This window comes from Drosophila navojoa, chromosome X (genome assembly GCF_054131105.1).
Source record: "Drosophila navojoa isolate 15081-1374.11 chromosome X, UAZ_NAV_1.0, whole genome shotgun sequence".
NCBI lineage: Eukaryota > Metazoa > Arthropoda > Insecta > Diptera > Drosophilidae > Drosophila > Drosophila navojoa.
In genome coordinates, this window is record NC_142895.1 from 32,715,628 (window position 1) to 32,733,978 (window position 18,351).

Genomic DNA, 18,351 nt, shown 5'->3' on the forward strand with positions numbered 1-18,351 from the left:
TGTATTTTGCATCACAAATAAAGAAAATGTATTGGCTTGAATTATAGATACTTAAAATATGCCACTACAAATTTTTTCAAAAAAGCTTTAATCACTATATATTATATTTAAATTTAGGGCATGGCATATTTTGACAAAAATTCAATAACAAGAAAAAAGTTTAAGCTGAACAGAAGTAAAGGAATGAAGACAAATTTAATCAAAGGCCCATTTCTTTAACCTTCAATAAAAGTTTGGTCAGGTCGCAGACGAGAATGCGCTAGATTTTACAAAATATCAGGAGATATTTCTTATCAAAGGAAAAAACTGTCCCCTTTTTTGCGTTAGCCGAATTGTTATTTTGCGCTTCAATAGACTCTCGTCGTTTGTATGTATGTATATATGGACTTAAAGGGAGCCAAATCAAATATAGGAATACAAATATTTAACATAGCTAAATATCACCCGAGCTTTATCCTCCTAATTATTTTCTGACTATCGTCGGAAAGAAACATATAATCCTTCAGGATACTCAAATGCTGACCATATTTTATTGAGCCAGTGATAAGAATGAAGTTATCTATCCCATTTGATACAAAAGTCCATAATAAATGACAGAGAATCTACTATGCTCAAAAGTAATAGACAATTGAAAGGAGATTTCTTCAAAATATTTATGCCACACAAAAATGATATGCTTGCATGCATTCTTACTAGTAACAGACAATTTAATAGATGACATTCTTTAAAATTTTCAAACTATTTAAGAAAAGTATAAATAATTATAAAATTTTAATTTTCTTCGTACATTATGTATTTTATTTTTTATTATGAGAATAAAAATATTATGAGAATAAAAAATTAAGACAACTTGTTGACAGGTTTAGCCAGTAGACGAGATAATTGTGTTCCGCTATTTACACCGATATTGAGTAATTTGTTTCAGTATAGACCTGGTACGAATTGTCTGAAAAGAATCAGAAGAAAAATCTTTGTTTAAATAAAATTATAATAACTCACTGTATTAAAGAAAAACAAAATATATACACTTACAAATACAGTTGCCAGAATAAATATGCGTACATGCTGCAAAACTTTTGTGGTAAAATATGATATTTTTTTATGAATAACACATTCATTATGAACCGTTTACAACAAATTTTATGTCGCTATGAGATCTAGTTCTTGTACTCATTCACGAAGTGAATTGAGCTATATTGGTTTTGTGCAATGTCCGGCGCTATTGAAGCTTGACTCGTTACGTATGACTGAAATTTGGTACTTAGAACCTACCATCCAAGATCAACGAGGTGGATATATCAACGGCTATTGGCAGATTGGCAAGTCGGATATATTGTATCTTTTAAAGATGTAAAGCAAGAACGCCCACAGATTAGTGAGAAAATGATATAACTACGCCCAATAGGGACGTGGAAAATCGAGCCCGAATATATAGTAATTTTTAAAATTGTGCAGTATCTTAGGCACTATTGATGCTAGAGACCTGAAATTTGGTGACGGGTTGACCACCCAAGTCCAGTGGCTATCTTCGACTAAAGGGGGCGTGTCAAACCGCAAAGTTTTCATCTATTATAGTTTAAGAGCAAGAACCTTCAAATTTGCATAGTTGAGTCACTGGTAACCTCCTCTATCATCTATGCCCCAAAAATATTTTTAACGCCAATAATAATACCGCAGAATTATAATTTGAATTAAATTATTGTCTTAAGTGTGATGGTAAATCACATTACGCAGCGTTTTAATTAATAGTGGTCAATTTTATCTTATTACTTAAGTCAACCGTTTGAATATATTACTCATATTTTTGTTTTTGGAAATATGGCAAACATTTTTTTTTATCGTGAAAAGAATAAAATTCTCTTTAAGACGAAAAGCATTGGTATGCGTTAATTTTTGTAGTATTGTAGTAATATAGTGTGTTAAACATTGCGCACTGCAAAAAAAAAAAAAAAAAAAAACAAGTAAGAAAGTTCTAGTCGAGACAGCTCGACTACGAGATCCCCTACAAGCAAATGATATTTCAATAATAATTAGTAAACACACACGCACACACACGCATACAAAACAAACACACGCACACACACACGCATACAAACAAACACACGCACACACACACACGCGCACATATACAGGCGATTGCGCTTGGGTTGCGCTGCAGTGTTGGCAATATAATGACAACTTATTTGTTGAATAATTTAATTTCTAGACGTACGATCGTAATGAAACTGTTAGAACGTAATCATAATGTTAAAATGTATGTGTATACCGAATCACAAGTCTCTAATATTTGATATACGACTTTTACAAAGATGAGGGTGAGGGGGTGGATTTAGGGGTGGGGGGTAAATTAACAAAAACCGAAATTGTATAAAATACATCTTTATATACATTTTAAATTTGGAGACTCTAGCTTGAAAGATGTAGGAGATATAATTTTTTAAGTGATCTTCGATAAGGTTTTTTATCGATAGAAAAGTATCGGAATGAGTTATCGTTTTTTAGTGATAAACTAGATATGCGCGTGATATATACGGACATTTAAAAAAAAAGTTGAAGTCTCTAGCTCTTATATCTTCTGAAATCGACGCGTTCATACATACATACGGACGGACGGACGGACGGACAGACAGACGGACAGGGCCAAATCGACTCAGCTTGTCGCCCTGATCAAGAATATATATACTTTGTGGGGTCTGCCACGCCTCCTTCTGCCTGTTACATACTTTTAACAAAACCATTATACCCTGATTTCCCATTTTCAATGGGTTCGGGGTATAAAAACATGCTGTTCGAATTAAAAGTTGAAGTCTCTAGCTCTTATATCTTCTGAGATCGACGCGTTCATACATACATACGGACGGACGGACGGACGGACGGACAGACGGACAGGGCCAAATCGACTCAGCTTGTCGCCCTGATCAAGAATATATATACTTTGTGGGGTCTGCCACGCCTCCTTCTGCCTGTTACATACTTTTAACAAAACCATTATACCCTGATTTCCCATTTTCAATGGGTTCGGGGTATAAAAACATGCTGTTCGAATTATTAGTGGTTTGGGCTCGTAGAACTGGCCGAAAATTCAAGGTCTGCGGCCACTAGGGTTGTGGCAATCGGCATTTATAAAGCCAATTGGGACATTTATAAAATGCTTTAATATGCATTGATAACACGGACAGCATATAAAAGAAGCTAAAATAACAAAAATTTGCAATTAGCATGTTTGTCAAAATAAGTCAAATAAAGATCGCTGGCACTACAGCACTATAGCGTCGTTTTGATCAATATTATTTAAAATGAAATGGAATTATTGTTATGACGCCATATATCAAAGAAAAGCCAGAGTAGAGTCAGGAAACTTAAAAACCAATGGGAAAAATTTATCGGCTCAGAAAAAAACAAGTTGCAGTCGGGCGCTTCCGACTGCGAAATACTCATTCACAGTCCCTTTGTAAATTTAATTTAATTTGGCTTTAAAGAAAATTAGTACAAAACAATTATGCTTTTTGATTATATTGTAGCTTTTGGTAATTTTTATCGAGTAATCGATAATTATTATATTGATCGTGCACTTTTTGAGTACAAATCACACACCTATTGCAGATTCTTTAGCGTTTGCTTACATTACAAAAGCGCGCTTTCTAGCATTCTAAGAATTGCGATTGACTTCTGGATTTTCTAGCTGTTATTGTAGTTTTGTCAGATGACGCTCTGTTATTAGCTTATTGTATTTTAGCTACCAGTTTGTAAAGCAAAGCGATAGCGTGGGCGCTAAAGGCGCCGCAAGTTATGTTACAGTAGCGGAGGTTCAAGTCCCCATCAAGGTTAAGTTTTTTTTTCATACATATTTCGTTTTTTATAAAATAGATATTTTATTCTTCTTAAAAAGGCCTCATATATGTATGTACGCATATATGCATGTATATGTATGTACATACATAAGTCTGCACACATATGTAGCATCAAGCATTCCAGCCTTTCTTATGCACGCGCTCATTTGTATGTGTGTATGCATGTACACATAAATGCATACTCTAGCGTTGAAATGAGACTGATTTGTTTTTGCTTTGTTGTTGAATTTACCATCCGCTACTCTCATAACAAGAATGACAGTAGGCGGTAGCGCTGTCGGCAAAGGCGCCGGCTGAATTTGTTTTTGTTATTTTGACAAACATGACTTGAATGCGAGTTCAAATCCCGCCGAAAACTCTTTTTTGTAAATTGCAAATTTTGTTATTTTAGCTTCAATTATATTTTTTAAATATTTAAATTTTATTTTTAAATTTTATAAAAATGTTTCCTTCCGTGTTATCAATGCCTATTAAGCCTATTTGTATATACATGTACATACATAGATAGCTCAAGCATATAAATGTCGCAATTTGATAATACAAATGCCGATTGCCACGCCCCTAGTGGCCGTAGACACCTCATTTTTGGCCAGTTCTTAGAAAGAGCTAACGGTAACGTAAATGCGAAATTTGAATGCTTACGCTCAAAAAATGTGAAAATTACAGGGTATTTTTTGATATGCCACGCCCCCAAAGAGGCGTGACAATTATTTTTGGGGCATCGATAGAGGAGGTTACCAGTAACTCAACTATCCAAATTTGAAGCTTCTAGCTTTTAAACTGTAGGAGATATAAAGTTTTGCGGTTTGCCACGCCCCCTTTGGGCGGACATATATCCACTATAGCTTGTTGGACTTGGGAGGTCAACTCGCGTATATATACCAAATTTCAAGCATCAATAGTGCCTAGAATATAGCCAAATTTGAAAAATCACTATATCTTCAGGTCCGATTTGCCACGCCCCTATTAGGATGTCTACGCCTAATAGGGGCGTGGCAAATCGGACCTGAAGATATAGTGATTTTTCAAATTTTTCATCAGTCATTATAGAATTATAGCATTAGCTCACGTGCGAAATTTCAACGTTCTAGCTTTAGAACTTTAGGAGATACAGTTTTATCTGATTTGCCACGCCCCCAATGGGCGTCGATATATCCACCATAGCTTTTTGGACTTGGGGGGTCAACGCGGATCTACATACCAACTTTCTAGCTCTTCAACTAACATGATTTCTGGTATATCGGAAAATGCATTTTCCGATTTGCCACGCCCCTAGTGGGCGTATCGGGAAAATTTTAACACTTTATAAATCGGAGTTATACACGAGTATGTGCTCCAAATTTCAAGTCTAGCTTCAATAGCGGCGAAATGAACTGCGTTCATACGGACAGACGGACGGACAGCAAGACGGACATTGCACAAAACCAATATACTAATTCACTTCGTGAATGAGTATAAAAAGTATTGAGTGCCTTCCCAATAAAATATCTATTTTATAAAATACGAAGGTCTTGAGCATCCGCTACTCTAACATAACTAACATCATAGTAGTTAAAATACAATAACTTAACAACAGAGCGTCACCTGAAGAAACTACAGTATCGGCTAGAAAATCCAGAAATCAATCGCAATTCTTTGTTGCATTTTGTCTGTACACATAGAATAAACGATGAGTGTGCACATGTATAGGAAACTCGCGTTGATCTGCTGCTAGCTTGCAACCGGTATCCAAAATATAAAAAAAAAATAAATGAAAATTGTATCAATTTTACATGTGATTTGAAGATCCTAGTGTTGGAAATTGCAGCGGACAATCAGCTGCTCACTAACTTTGGTGAGTTACTAAGTCTTAGCAAAGACAGCAACCTAGCTGCCCGAGTGAAGTAGCAGTTATTAAAAGTAGTGCATACTTTCGGACTCTCACTGTAGTTAAGCTGAGTTTAAGTTACTGCGGTCTCTAAACTCAAACTATATTAGTAGCCATTGCCCAATACAGGCTTCACGCCGCGGTAATCCGAGCAAAAATGGATGCCATGATGGTGGACGAGCAGCAGCGATCGCTACAGCAACAACAGAGGGCGTTGCCGCAGCCGTTGACTTCTAATCAGTTGAGTGCTAGGCACCTAAGTCGCTAAAAGAAGCGTTAACCCAAATAGGAGTTACCCTAGAGGGTTTGTCTGCCTTTTTTGGAGGTCAGTCGCATATAAATGCCTTAATCAGAGAAGAGCTGGCTAGGCTGATTAGTCTCCACAAGACGGCCGAAGCGGTCTGAAATCGACCGGTTAAAAACTGTGAGGTACACGCCGGTCAAGAAAGTAGTGGAGAAAGCTAGCGCTAGAGCGATTCCAGGTAGCAATACGCCCAAGCGGTCATGGGAAGTTGCCTCCGAACAGAGGAAAACTCCCTCAGGCCCAATAATAGTGCAGCGAACCAAAAAGCGCCAATAGCTTTGCGGGCTACAACCGAAAATCCAAACCAGGCAGGTCGACAAACCCGAGCAGCTGGACAGTTGTCAAAGGACGCAAGCCTATGCAAAAACGTCCCAGAACTGACGCAATTGTGATATCAGGCGTAGGTGGTTGTAGCTATGCGGATATGCTACGTGTGGTCAAGAGCGACCCAAATTTAAAGCATTTCAGCGGCGACGCACAGTGGAGCCTTTGCCGAAATAGCGTGGCAAAAACCAAAAAAGGTACTTTAAGCGATTTTTAAAAAGTTGATGTCATATGAAAATAAATCGATCTACTGGTTTGTAGCCGAAAGATTTTTGAAAATCGGTCAATTTTAAGGGTAGTTATAGCCCTTCAAAATTTGGGAAAGTGGCAAAGTTGTGAAAAGCAGCGAGTTTTTGTGAAAAATATCCCACTTGTCAATAGAATTGTAGGAAAAATCTTTCACCAATTTTTGCAGTGTTGGTTGCGATTTAAATGATGGATTATTACTAATAGAATAAACAAAAAATTAAGTTAATACGACTTTTCATTGCAGAGCTGGTTTAAATTTACTAAACCTCTAAATTTGACCATTTTTTTTACCTAAAGTAGTCTATATCTTTTGAGTTCCGCCGAGTTCCGAGTTCAATTTATACACACGTGTTTCTGAATATGTCCTCTTTAATATAAATAAAACTTTTGCTGCCACCATGTTCCACCCCGGGTTTCTATAGCAAAAAACTAACCCAAAGTCGGCATAAAAAAGGTCAAATCTGCATGCAGCTGCATGCCGTAGGTAGAAATGCCGACGGCAAAACTACTTTACAGAAAATAAAAAAAAAAAAATTTTTTTTTAAATTTTTTTTTTTCTATTTTTTTATTTGTTTTGTTATATTTATTGCATATAATTTAAAAAAAAATCAATTTCAACAAAAAAATTTGTAGTTTTTCATACAAAAACATACATTTTAGGACAAAAATCACATTTTTCAGGTTTGAGGTAAAACTGTGAAGCACCCTGTTAACGCATCACCCTGTATTTTGGTTTATTTATAGCTTGAAGAATTCTCTGTCGAATGCTTTTTAAATGTTTGAAATATCTTGCTTGGTTTAAAAGTTATGATTTTTGTAACGCAAAATGAGCAAAGGCTCCACTGTGCGACGTTCAAGGCATTCGGGAGGCTAAGGGAAACCTTTTGTTGCAATTGAGAAGGAAGCCGGAGCATAGCGCTAAGGCTCTGCACGAAGCTGTAGGCAAGGCCTTGGGTGACCGAGCGGTAGTTAAAACACCGAATCGGCTCAATTTGAGATTCGAGATCTAGATGAGTTAGCATAGCGGGGATCTTGGAGGCAATTAGGGTGGAGTTGAAGGATAGCTCACTCCCCATTTAGGCTATCAAATCCCTTCGACCAGCTTTTGGTGGACATCAAAGAGATACGGCTGTTCTTCCAATTGAGAAAGCTAAAACTCTGCTCGAGCTGTCCAAAATCAGAATAGGATGGGTAGTATGCCGTATACGAGCCGTGGATCAGCCTAAACTCTGTTTCAAGTGTCTCGATTACGGTAATATGGCACCGAAATGTAGCCTCTGCGCCCGGAAAGGTGAAAATCAGACGGATCACTTAGCAGGCAGCTTCAAGTGCCCATCCTACCGTGAACCTTAACTTAATTCATTGTGTTGATGCCCAAGATGTATAGACGGGCTTTAGAATGGGGTAGCTACACAACAAATGCCAATGGCCGTATCCTACTGGATATCTTCGCAACACTTGATGATGCACTGGCACACTGCACACTCAACACTGGCTACGAGTTCACCTTCAGTCGGGCTGGATATGGATCTATAATTGAAATTACTTATGTCACTTCATCCCTCTTTCGGAAAGCAACATTCGGGCGTCAGCCTTGTGGAGAGAATCGTATCGGCTTTTGATCTTTTCAGAGGCTATTCAGACTCTGGGCACAATTGGTAATGCTGAGGTCAGAGCATGCCAAATGGTAGCCCAAATAAATCGGAGTTATACACGAGTATGTGCTCCAAATTTCAAGTCTAGCTTCAATAGCGGCGAAATGAACTGCGTTCATACGGACAGACGGACGGACAGCAAGACGGACATTGCACAAAACCAATATACTAATTCACTTCGTGAATGAGTATAAAAAGTATTGAGTGCCTTCCCAATAAAATATCTATTTTATAAAATACGAAGGTGGTGCCTGCTATAGGACCATGTTACGTCGCAAACAGTTCACGCGAAATCAGGAGCCTATGTATTAGTGGAATGTAAAAATAGGTGACATTCGACGCAAATGCATCCAGGCGAGAAGAAGCTACCAACGGGCTCGCGGTAGGTCTACGTTTTTGAGAAACAACTAGCTTACCAGGCGGCTAGAAAAGAGTTGAAAAAGGCCATTCGGACAAGTAAAAGGGAATGCTTTTTAGAGTTGTGTGACTCAGCCGAATATGACCTTGGGACAAGATAGTAGTTAAAAGACTATACGCAGGTAGACCGGTGCAGCCTACGTATCGCTTGGAGGTTAAATCAATTGTGGAAACGCTCTTTCCAGAACGATTCAACTCCATTCATTCAGCTCAAGGAGCACTCAAATTGTTTTAGTTACAGACGAGGAAATATTAGTAGCTGTCAGAGCTCTTAGAACTAACACAGCTCCAGAGCCGAACGGGATCCCAAATCGTGCGCTAAAGCTAGCCCTCGCCTTGCACCCCATTACGTTTGCCGAATCATACAATGAATGTTTAATTCAGGAGACGTTCCCTGCAAAATGGAAAACTCAAAACCTGGTATTGCTACCCAAGGCTGGCAAACTACCGGAAGAGCCATCGTCGTATAGACCAATCTGCCTCTTAGACACCATGAGAAATGTGTTTGAGAAACTGATTTGCTCTCGACTGGAGTTTTCTATTGCTAGCATCGGAGGTCTGTCACCTAAACAATTTGGTTTCCGGAAGGCCCGGTCAACAACTGATGCGCTAGAAAAAGTTGTTGACCTGGCAACTTCCACCATCCAAGGCACCAGATGGAGGCACGGAACGAAGCAAAACTGCATCATCGCGACACTGGATGTAAGGAATGCCTTCAACACAGCTAGTTGGGATATGATACTGGATGAGCTATCACAATAGAATATCCCTAAATATCTAAAAGAGATAACCAAGAGCTACTTCAGAGGAAGAACACTGGTATACAACACGAGCGCTTGCGGTTGCGGTTGCGCTGCAGTGTTGGCAATATTTTAAGAAATTATTTGTTGAATAATTTAATTTTTAGACGTAATATTTTAATGCAACTTTCAGAACGTAATCATATTATTTACATGTGTGTATATTCCGAAGCCCAAGTCTCTAGTATTCGAAATACGCCTTTTACAAACATGATGGTGAGGAGGTGAATATAGGGGTGGGGGTAAACAAAAATCGAAATTGTATAAAATCAACCTTAATATATTTAAAATTGCGAGACTCTAACTTTAGAGATGTAGGAGATATAATTTTACAACTCACTTTCGATAACGTTTTTATCGATAAAAATATAGGAATGAGTTATCGTTTTTTAGTGATAAATTGGATATGCACGCCTATACACAGACATTTTTACAAATTGAAGTCTCTAGATCTTATATCTTCTGAGATCGACGCGATCATACAGACTGACAGACAGACGGACAGGGCCAAATCGTCTCAGTTTGTCGCCCTGATCAAGAATATATATACTTTGTGGGGTCTGCCACGCCTCCTTCTGCCTGTTACATACATTTAACAAAACCTTTATACCCTGATTTCCTATTTTCAATGGGTTCAGGGTATAAAAATATCTGATTCGGACCAAAAACAGTATGTGTATAAACTAAAATAACCAAAACATATAAGAAAACTCTAGTAGAGAGCCCTCGACTAAATACTACCTTGAACCAAACTAATAAAAACGCTCATTTGATATGGTTAAAATTTCAATTTCGACGAATTAAAAAATATAAATGAAATAGAAAACTCATTTAATTAAACATTCAAGAATTTTGACAAAATTAAATAAAAAACTGCGACGCGCCCTAGATTTGAGTCCGAGACTTTACGATCGAGCGCCACCCCTTTTATCACGAGGCCACCTCATCTGTATATTCAATAAATTCACTTCTGCAGCGCCATCAAGCAAATCTAAGCCAAACTAACTGCTCATGTGATTCTAAGAATGTGCTAGAAGTTTGAATGCATGTGTGCACACGTATAGGAAAACTGTTGTAGCTGCTGCACGTGCGTTTGTTAATTGGCCAAACATTTTGTTATTTTTTAACGTCGATGGACTTAAAAAAAATTTAACGAAACTTTCAGCATATGATTTACATATTCTATTGAATCATTGACAAATTTGAAAAAAATACAAATCATTAACAATTAGCTGCAGTGGCATCTACCTTGATTGATAATGTTTTTAATCGATAATAAAGTATCGGGAATAGTTATCGATTTTTGAAGCTAAACTCGACATCCGCGCTGTATATACGGTCATTTAAAATAATCAAGTCTCTAGCTCTTATATGTTCTGAAATCGACGCGTTCAAAAATATAGCCAGACGGACGGACGAATGGACGGACAGACAGGGCCAAATCGACACAGCTCGTCGCCCTGATCAGGAATATATATACTTTGTGGGGTCTGCTATGCCTCCTTCTGCCTGTTACATACATTTCAACGAAACCATTATACCCTGATTTCCCATTTTCAATGGGTTCCAGGTATAAAAATTCATTTTTTAACTAAAATAACATTAAATGCAAATTTGTAGATAGACCTTGTGATCCATAGTGCAGGCAAGGAATACAAAGTTGAGCGCTCCATTTTAAGCCGTACACCCCCTAACCATCAAGCAAAATCAGAGTGCTGGCTCACTGTGCTTAACGGTGGGCTTTATTGGACAAAACTATATCTTTTAGACTTTTAAAGCTAGAACGTTGAAGTTTTGCACATGAGAAAGTATATGTCTTGGCATATGGACTTGGCAAATCATACCTGAAAATATAGTAAGTTTTGATGCTTGAGACTGTGAGGAGCAATATAGGTATGCACGTATTAATGTATATGAACGTACGTATTTGCTGTGCGTTTATATGCATATACGTGCATATACATGTTGCTCCACACAGCGACGCGAGTACTGTAAGAGCGACCCTCGCGACTGGAAAGGGGTCAAGGTCCGACTATAGTCGGCCTCTTTCGCTCCTACAGATTCAGCAATGGGTTCGCGTCGCACACACGAGGATCATCGAGGACCGTTAGCCAAGGTGCCCTTCGGGCCAGGTGATAGTAGTGGACAAAAAGGCCACCGGCGGCTCCATACGGGGAGTTAGAGTAAAAAGTCGGAGTTGGAGAGAAAGGAGTCAGAGTTTGAAGAGTGATTAGTGAAAGTCAGAGTGCAAACAGGACTTCAAAGGACTCCCAGGGCATCGTGGGAACAGCAAGGACATCCAGTGGTAATCCTTGCGACGGATAAAGAGACAACGAGGATCGTCAGCGGCACCAAGAAGGACATTGGTGCAGACCAGCAGCTGAAGCGAGGCCTGCATAGCTGAGTAAGTTCACGTAGCCGTCCGTAAGAGAAGTTTGGTGAGTGAAATAAGCTAGTGTTTGCTCAGAGTGAACAGAATAGTAGGAGAGATCTGTATAGCCGAGCGAGCTGCCGGAGTTATACATCCAGATCCTCGCGTTTTCCGAATCGCTCAAGTGAAACTAGCGCGTCTTAGCACAACACTCTCCTAGCCGGAGTGCGCTGAGCCCAACAGGCGTACCGCGTATCAGCGAATCAGCATATAAGTTTATACTTAAGTGAAGTGTAAAAATTATATAAAACCTTCAAGAAAATATACTGTAAGTTTCTAGATCATAACTCACAAGTGACTAAATAATATAACAGAGGCTTCAACAAATAAATTTGTTGGCACGAATCCATAGTCAGGTTCGTTACAAGACCTCAAATTTTGTATATAAAGTCGGATTAACCACCCAAGGTCCAAAAGCTAACAGGGATATATGTCGTGGGGGCGTGGCGCAACGCAAAAGTTTATTTCTTCTAAACTATAAGAGCTAGAAGATTAAAATTGATAGCTAAATTACTTCGTTTACCCTAAACTAACTCATGTGGACAATAGCTGTATGCCATTGATAGGGTTGTGTTGTTACGCCCCTTTAGGGGCATATAAAAATACCCTGAATTTTCACATTTTTTGAGCGTCAGCATCCAAATTTCGCAGTTATGTTACCGTTAACTTGTTCTAAAAACTGTGAGGTATCTACGCCTAGTAGAGCGTGGATATTCGAGAATAGCTGAATTTTTTTCAGAATTAGTGCTAAGCTTTGCTACTAAATTGCAGATGCGATGAGAATGAGAACCGGTAACGCCCAACTGCAACGTTCTTAATTGTTTGTTGTTATTTTGGTCTGTACGCATACTTTTTTTGATCCGGAATCCGGTGTAGGTAGTCTTTTAATTAGAGAACAAGTGAGAAAACTCGGGTCGAGAGTACTCGACTAGATACAACGGATCGAAATTTCAATTTCTATGTGTTTAACAAGTAAGAAGGCTATAGTCGAGACTGCTCGACTAGGAGATCCCCTGAACCTTCCAATCTGAAATTCTAATCAGTCTGCACTTCTTTTATACACATATACATACATACACATGCAGCGACACGCACGCACAAGCTCGCGCTCTGCTAACTGCGCAGTAAGCAGCGACTGCGTATGGGCTGCGCTGCAATGTGGGCAATATTATAAGAATATATTTGTTGAATAACTTATTTTATAGGCGTACAATCTTTGTAAATATTTGTATATTCCGAAGCATAAGTCTCTAGTATTTGAGAAGCGTTTTTTAAAAGTTGGGGACGAAGGGGGCGTGGTATCCAAAATCTGTAAGTTACAAAATTAAGTTTCCAGGTCTAAAAGTGTTCAAAAAAGGCTGAAAAAACAAAATCAATTTTTCGATTATTCTCGATAAAAAAAGTTATGATTTATCAAAAAAAAAAAAGATAAACTCATACTGCGTATGTTACACACGAGCATGCATGCCAAATTTTAGCTCTCAAGCTATTGTATTTTCTGAGGGAAGGGCTATATCGACTCAGCTCGTCGTCCTGATCAAGAATATATATACTTTATGGTGTCTGCGATGATTCCTTCTGCACGTTAAATACTTTTTCACAAATTCATTATACGCTGATTTCCCATTTTCAATGGGTTCAGGGTATAAAGCTATAATTGTAATAAAAAACTCATAAGTGCACTATAATATTTACACGCAATTTAAATTATTATATTATAATCTTAAACAACAAATATTTATGAGGGTAAAGCGGTTGACATAGGGGTGGGGGTCAGTTTTAACGAAAATCGAGATTATATAAGATACATGCTGTTTTCGATAACGTTTAATCAGGAATAGTTATTAATTTTTTGAAACAAACTAAATTTAAAATTTATTTTTAAATGGGGTCAGAGTATAATAAATATTGGAGATTTTTATTTTTATTTACTTTTTTGCTTTTTTTCAATAAGACTTGAGACTTGTTCATACATATAGTCTCTGAGACCAGCACTACGGTTATTAGTTTACATTCCTGGACTTTTTATAGTTTAATAAGTGGATTTCCTTTGTATTGAAGATTATATACATACCTGTTGAATATGTTGACGTGTCGTGTATGTGTGATTTTGGTAGGTTAGCAACATCTCGTCGAAAGGTGGATAAATTCTGTGTAAACCTTAAAATGATAACAAATATTTATTGAATATTCAAGTATTCTCTGACTAATAATCCAAGTTTTAAATCTTAAACGAGAGAATCAATTGAAACTAATAGTCAGATAGGAAATCACTCCACCAAAATTTTAGTTAAAGCTTAAATATTTTTGATAATCCGCAAATTCAGCGATAAGTAATAGGATTATTTTAAACAAACTCGATATAGGCGTACAAGACACAGATTTACAAAAAAATATTACATCGAGCCTTATATCTTCCGAGATCGACATGTTCATGTACTCGGACGGATGGACGGACAGGGTCGATCTACGAGATCCTCTTCGTTTAACAGATATTTCACTAATTCTTCGCGTCTTTTCTGTGAATTATTAAATAAAAATAAAAAAAACAAGTAAGAAAGCAGTAGTCGAGACGGCTCGACTACGAGATCCCCTGAACCCTACAAGCAACTGATATTTCAATAATAATTAGCACACACACACGCACACACACACACACACGCATACAAACAAACACACGCACACACACGCATACACACACACTCACATATACAGGCGATTGCGCTTGGGTTGCGCTGCAGTGTTGGCAATATTATGAGAACTTATTTGTTGAATAACTTTATGTCTCGACGTACGATCGTAATGAAACTCTAAGAACGTAATCATAATGTTAAAATGTATGTGTATACCGATGCACAAGTCTCTAGTATTTGATATACGACTTCTACAAAGATGAGGGTGAGGGGGTGGATATAGAGGCGGGGGGTAAATTTTAACAAAAACCGAAATTGTATAAAATACGTCTTAATATATATTTAAAATTTGGATACTCTAGCTATAATAATGTAGGAGATATACTTTTTTATCTGACTTTCGATAAGGTTTTTTATCGATAAAAAAATATCGGAATGAGTTATCGTTTTTTAGTGATAAACTTGATATGCGCGCGATATATACGGACATTTAAAAAAAAAGTTGAAGTCTCTAGCTCTTATATCTTCTGAGATCGACGCGTTCATACATACGGACAGACGGACGGACGGACGGACGGACAGACAGACAGACGGACAGGGCCAAATCGACTCAGCTCATTGTGCTGATCAAGAATATATATACTTTGTGGGGTCTGCCACGCCTCCTTCTGCCTGTTAAATACATTTCAACAAAACCATTATACCCTGATTTCCCATTTTCAATGGGTTCAGGGTATAAAAATTCTATAAAGTACATTTTCGAAAAGGCTTTTAGTCGATATCAAACTAACGGGATGAGTTATCGATTTAATTCTCTAACTCTTATATATTCTGGGAAATATACGAAAAGACAGACGGACGGCAAGGGCATAAAAGCCGTTATACGGTATCATGGTTCATGGTATACGATATCATAAATTGTTGTGTTGCTTCTTACTTTTCTTTATTTTTACTGGAGACATTACGTTCAATACCAAGCATTAAATCTTCAAACCACTGCGCCATCATCGGCTGTTTATCAATGGGTTGTCCACGTATAATACTTTCTTTCAATGAGCTAATAAAAAATCATTATTAAAATACAAATATAAGATCAAGAACATGATTTGATGTTTTACTAACCGATAAAAATCTTCGTAAAGTAATATAAGTACCAATAATGGGCGAGACATGGACCATTGGTTTCGACAATCTTCAGCCAACACATTGTTTAATAGTGAGGACATCATGTTCTGTAGCAACTCAGAATTCAATTCAACTACCTAAAAATACAAAGAAAGAAATTCAAATGAATTTTAATTGTGTATTTATTTAATAATTTAATAATATTATACTCTTCAAAAAAGTGTACGTCTGCTCTATTGCGAGACTCATGGCCTCTGAATACTGACCTCCAGAGCCCTACAAAGAACTGAAAAGTTTATGTTTATTTTGTGTAAATACATATATTAAACAATATATGCACATACACATACGCAGGATATATAATCACATACTATGATAGCTGCGATGGCGCTGTTGACGCAGGGACTACATTTTCAATAGCTAGGGGATATAAACAACCAAACTGTATAAAATAACTACCATAACTATAACTTCCTTTAAAGATTTAGAGGATATAATTTTTCAAACGAATTTTGATTAGGTTAGTCAATAATATTTAATTGTAATGATTTATCGAATTTTTAAAAACAAAAAAGTAAGAAGACTCGACTCGGAGATACTCTGAACCCTCCATTCTGCACTTCTGTTATGCACACACTGTTATGCGCTCTGCTAACTGCGCAGTAAGCAGCGACTGCGCTTGCGCAGGAAATATGCGAATTTATTTGTTGAATAATTTCTTTTGTAGATGGAAAATCTAATTGAAATTTTCAGGGCGTAATCATAACGTTAAACGTTAAACGAATGTACTCATGTAAATTCTAAAGCACAAGTCTGTAGTACCTTAAATACGTTATTACAATAAAATATAAGACAAACTTATACTGCGTATGGTATACACGAGTATGCATGCCAAATTTTAGCTCTCTAGCTTTTATATCTTCGATCGACGCACTCATACGGACGGAAAGACGGCAGTGCGTCGTCCTGATCAAGAATTTATATACTTTGTGGGGTCTGCGATGATTTCTTCTGCCTGTTACATACTTCTCACAAAACCATTATACCCTGATTTTCCATTTTCAATAGGTTGAGGGTATAAAAATATGCGCGAGGATATGTGCAGGGGCCTATAAAAATTTTCTGTTACAAGCTTTGAGGTTAACGTGTTCACACGCACAGACGGACAGAATAGACAGCGAAGCTTTTCTATTATGATAGATATATTTTGATTAATAGAATAACGATCTAATATCCTAATACAACAAGTAGGAGTGATCTAGTCAAGATTGTTCGATTAGAAGATGACTGCGCAGTTAACATCGATTGCAATTGGACTGCAGTGTGGGCAATATTATGAGAGTTTATTTGTTCAATAATTTATCCCTTAGTGATTAAAGTATTCAAATGTGTTTAAGCACACGTCTCTGGTGAAAGGGGCCATTTATCCTAAAGCTGTAAATTACCAAATCCTCGTATAAGCCAAATGTATATTCACAGTAAATCAGAAGTCTCTAGGTTTTATAGTGTTTAAATTAGATTTAAAAACGAAATAAATTTATCGTTCGATTAAAGAAATCATATGAGGTTTTGAAAATATATGAAAAACTTGTACAGCGTATGGTACACGCGAATATCCATGCAAAATTACAATTGTATGCTTTTACATCTTATAAGATCGATGTGTCAACAGGCAGATGGACCTGATTATCCATCCAGCTCGTTGCCCTGTTCAAGAATATATATGCTTTATGGAGTCTTCCACGCCTTCTGCCCGTTACAAATATTTTCAAAGGGTTCAAAGGGTATTAAAATACACACCTTAAGAAATTGAGTGTTTTCTTGTGACAAACTTCGTAACTTCTTATTTGGGAATGTTGAAGCTGCAAAATAATTTATGTTTAAATAACACTGAATATATTGTTTATTAAAATTTATATTTATCTTTACTTTTTAATTGTAGTTGCTTAAATATGTACGAAACAATACTGTCCAAAATTGTACAGCAGCTTATATAAATTGCTGAATCTGCAATTTAAGGAAATAAATGAAATTTATAATAATTGTAAATGTAAAAACTAATTATGAGTACCTAATGCTGCAAGGCCCTTGTTCAAACTCTCCAATATGTATACAAATGCTCGTGGCTCCAAAGCGGTAAGGTATGTTACATGATCTTGAGACAAACAATTTAACAAATTGTAATATGCCGATGCCAATTTTGGATACTCCTAATAATTTTTAGGTTACTTTATTCGGTTTTTATTTTATTTTGAATTTTTTATTATAATTCTTACCAATAAATCACTTTGTCGTATGGAGAGAATAAGTTGGGCAATAATATCAAGTACGTTATGTAATGTATCATCACCGTATAACTTAAACACACCACAGTTCACATAGTTCCCTCCAAGCGCATTTTTTAAGATTAAGAAGCATATTGATATCCCCTTCAGTTTCATCGGGTAAAGTTGATCAGTCGTTACTTCTAGATGTAAAATACGGTTGCCATATATGCAAATAAGTTTTGAAGCCTCACGAAAAAGTAAAATTCCCATAGGGCTTGACACATTTCCTGCTAGACGCTGGGTTCGACAATGCACTAATTCAGCAAAAAGCTTTAACACAGGCGTAGTAATGGCAGGTTCATGAGCCCACAATTCAACTGCACGAAGCAGTATCGGTAAGTAGTCTGTATAATAACTTTAAGCAAAAA

At 37.1% G+C, this 18,351-nt stretch overlaps 1 protein-coding gene across 2 annotated transcripts in view; it reads right to left on the minus strand.

Moving 5' to 3' along the window:
• Window positions 1–784: 784 nt before the first annotated feature.
• Window positions 785–18,351, minus strand: part of Ranbp16 (Ran-binding protein 16) — a 46,074-nt gene continuing 28,507 nt past the window's right edge. For both annotated transcript variants that reach the window (XM_089264614.1, XM_089264615.1), the window contains 8 exons: window positions 17,933–18,338; window positions 17,728–17,866; window positions 17,586–17,663; window positions 17,457–17,518; window positions 15,654–15,793; window positions 15,469–15,588; window positions 13,973–14,058; window positions 785–946 (listed from right to left, as the gene is read on the minus strand). In XM_089264614.1, coding sequence (XP_089120740.1) covers window positions 897–946; window positions 13,973–14,058; window positions 15,469–15,588; window positions 15,654–15,793; window positions 17,457–17,518; window positions 17,586–17,663; window positions 17,728–17,866; window positions 17,933–18,338 — 1,081 coding nt within the window. In that variant the 3' untranslated portion in view covers window positions 785–896. The remainder of the gene's footprint in view (window positions 947–13,972; window positions 14,059–15,468; window positions 15,589–15,653; window positions 15,794–17,456; window positions 17,519–17,585; window positions 17,664–17,727; window positions 17,867–17,932; window positions 18,339–18,351) is intronic.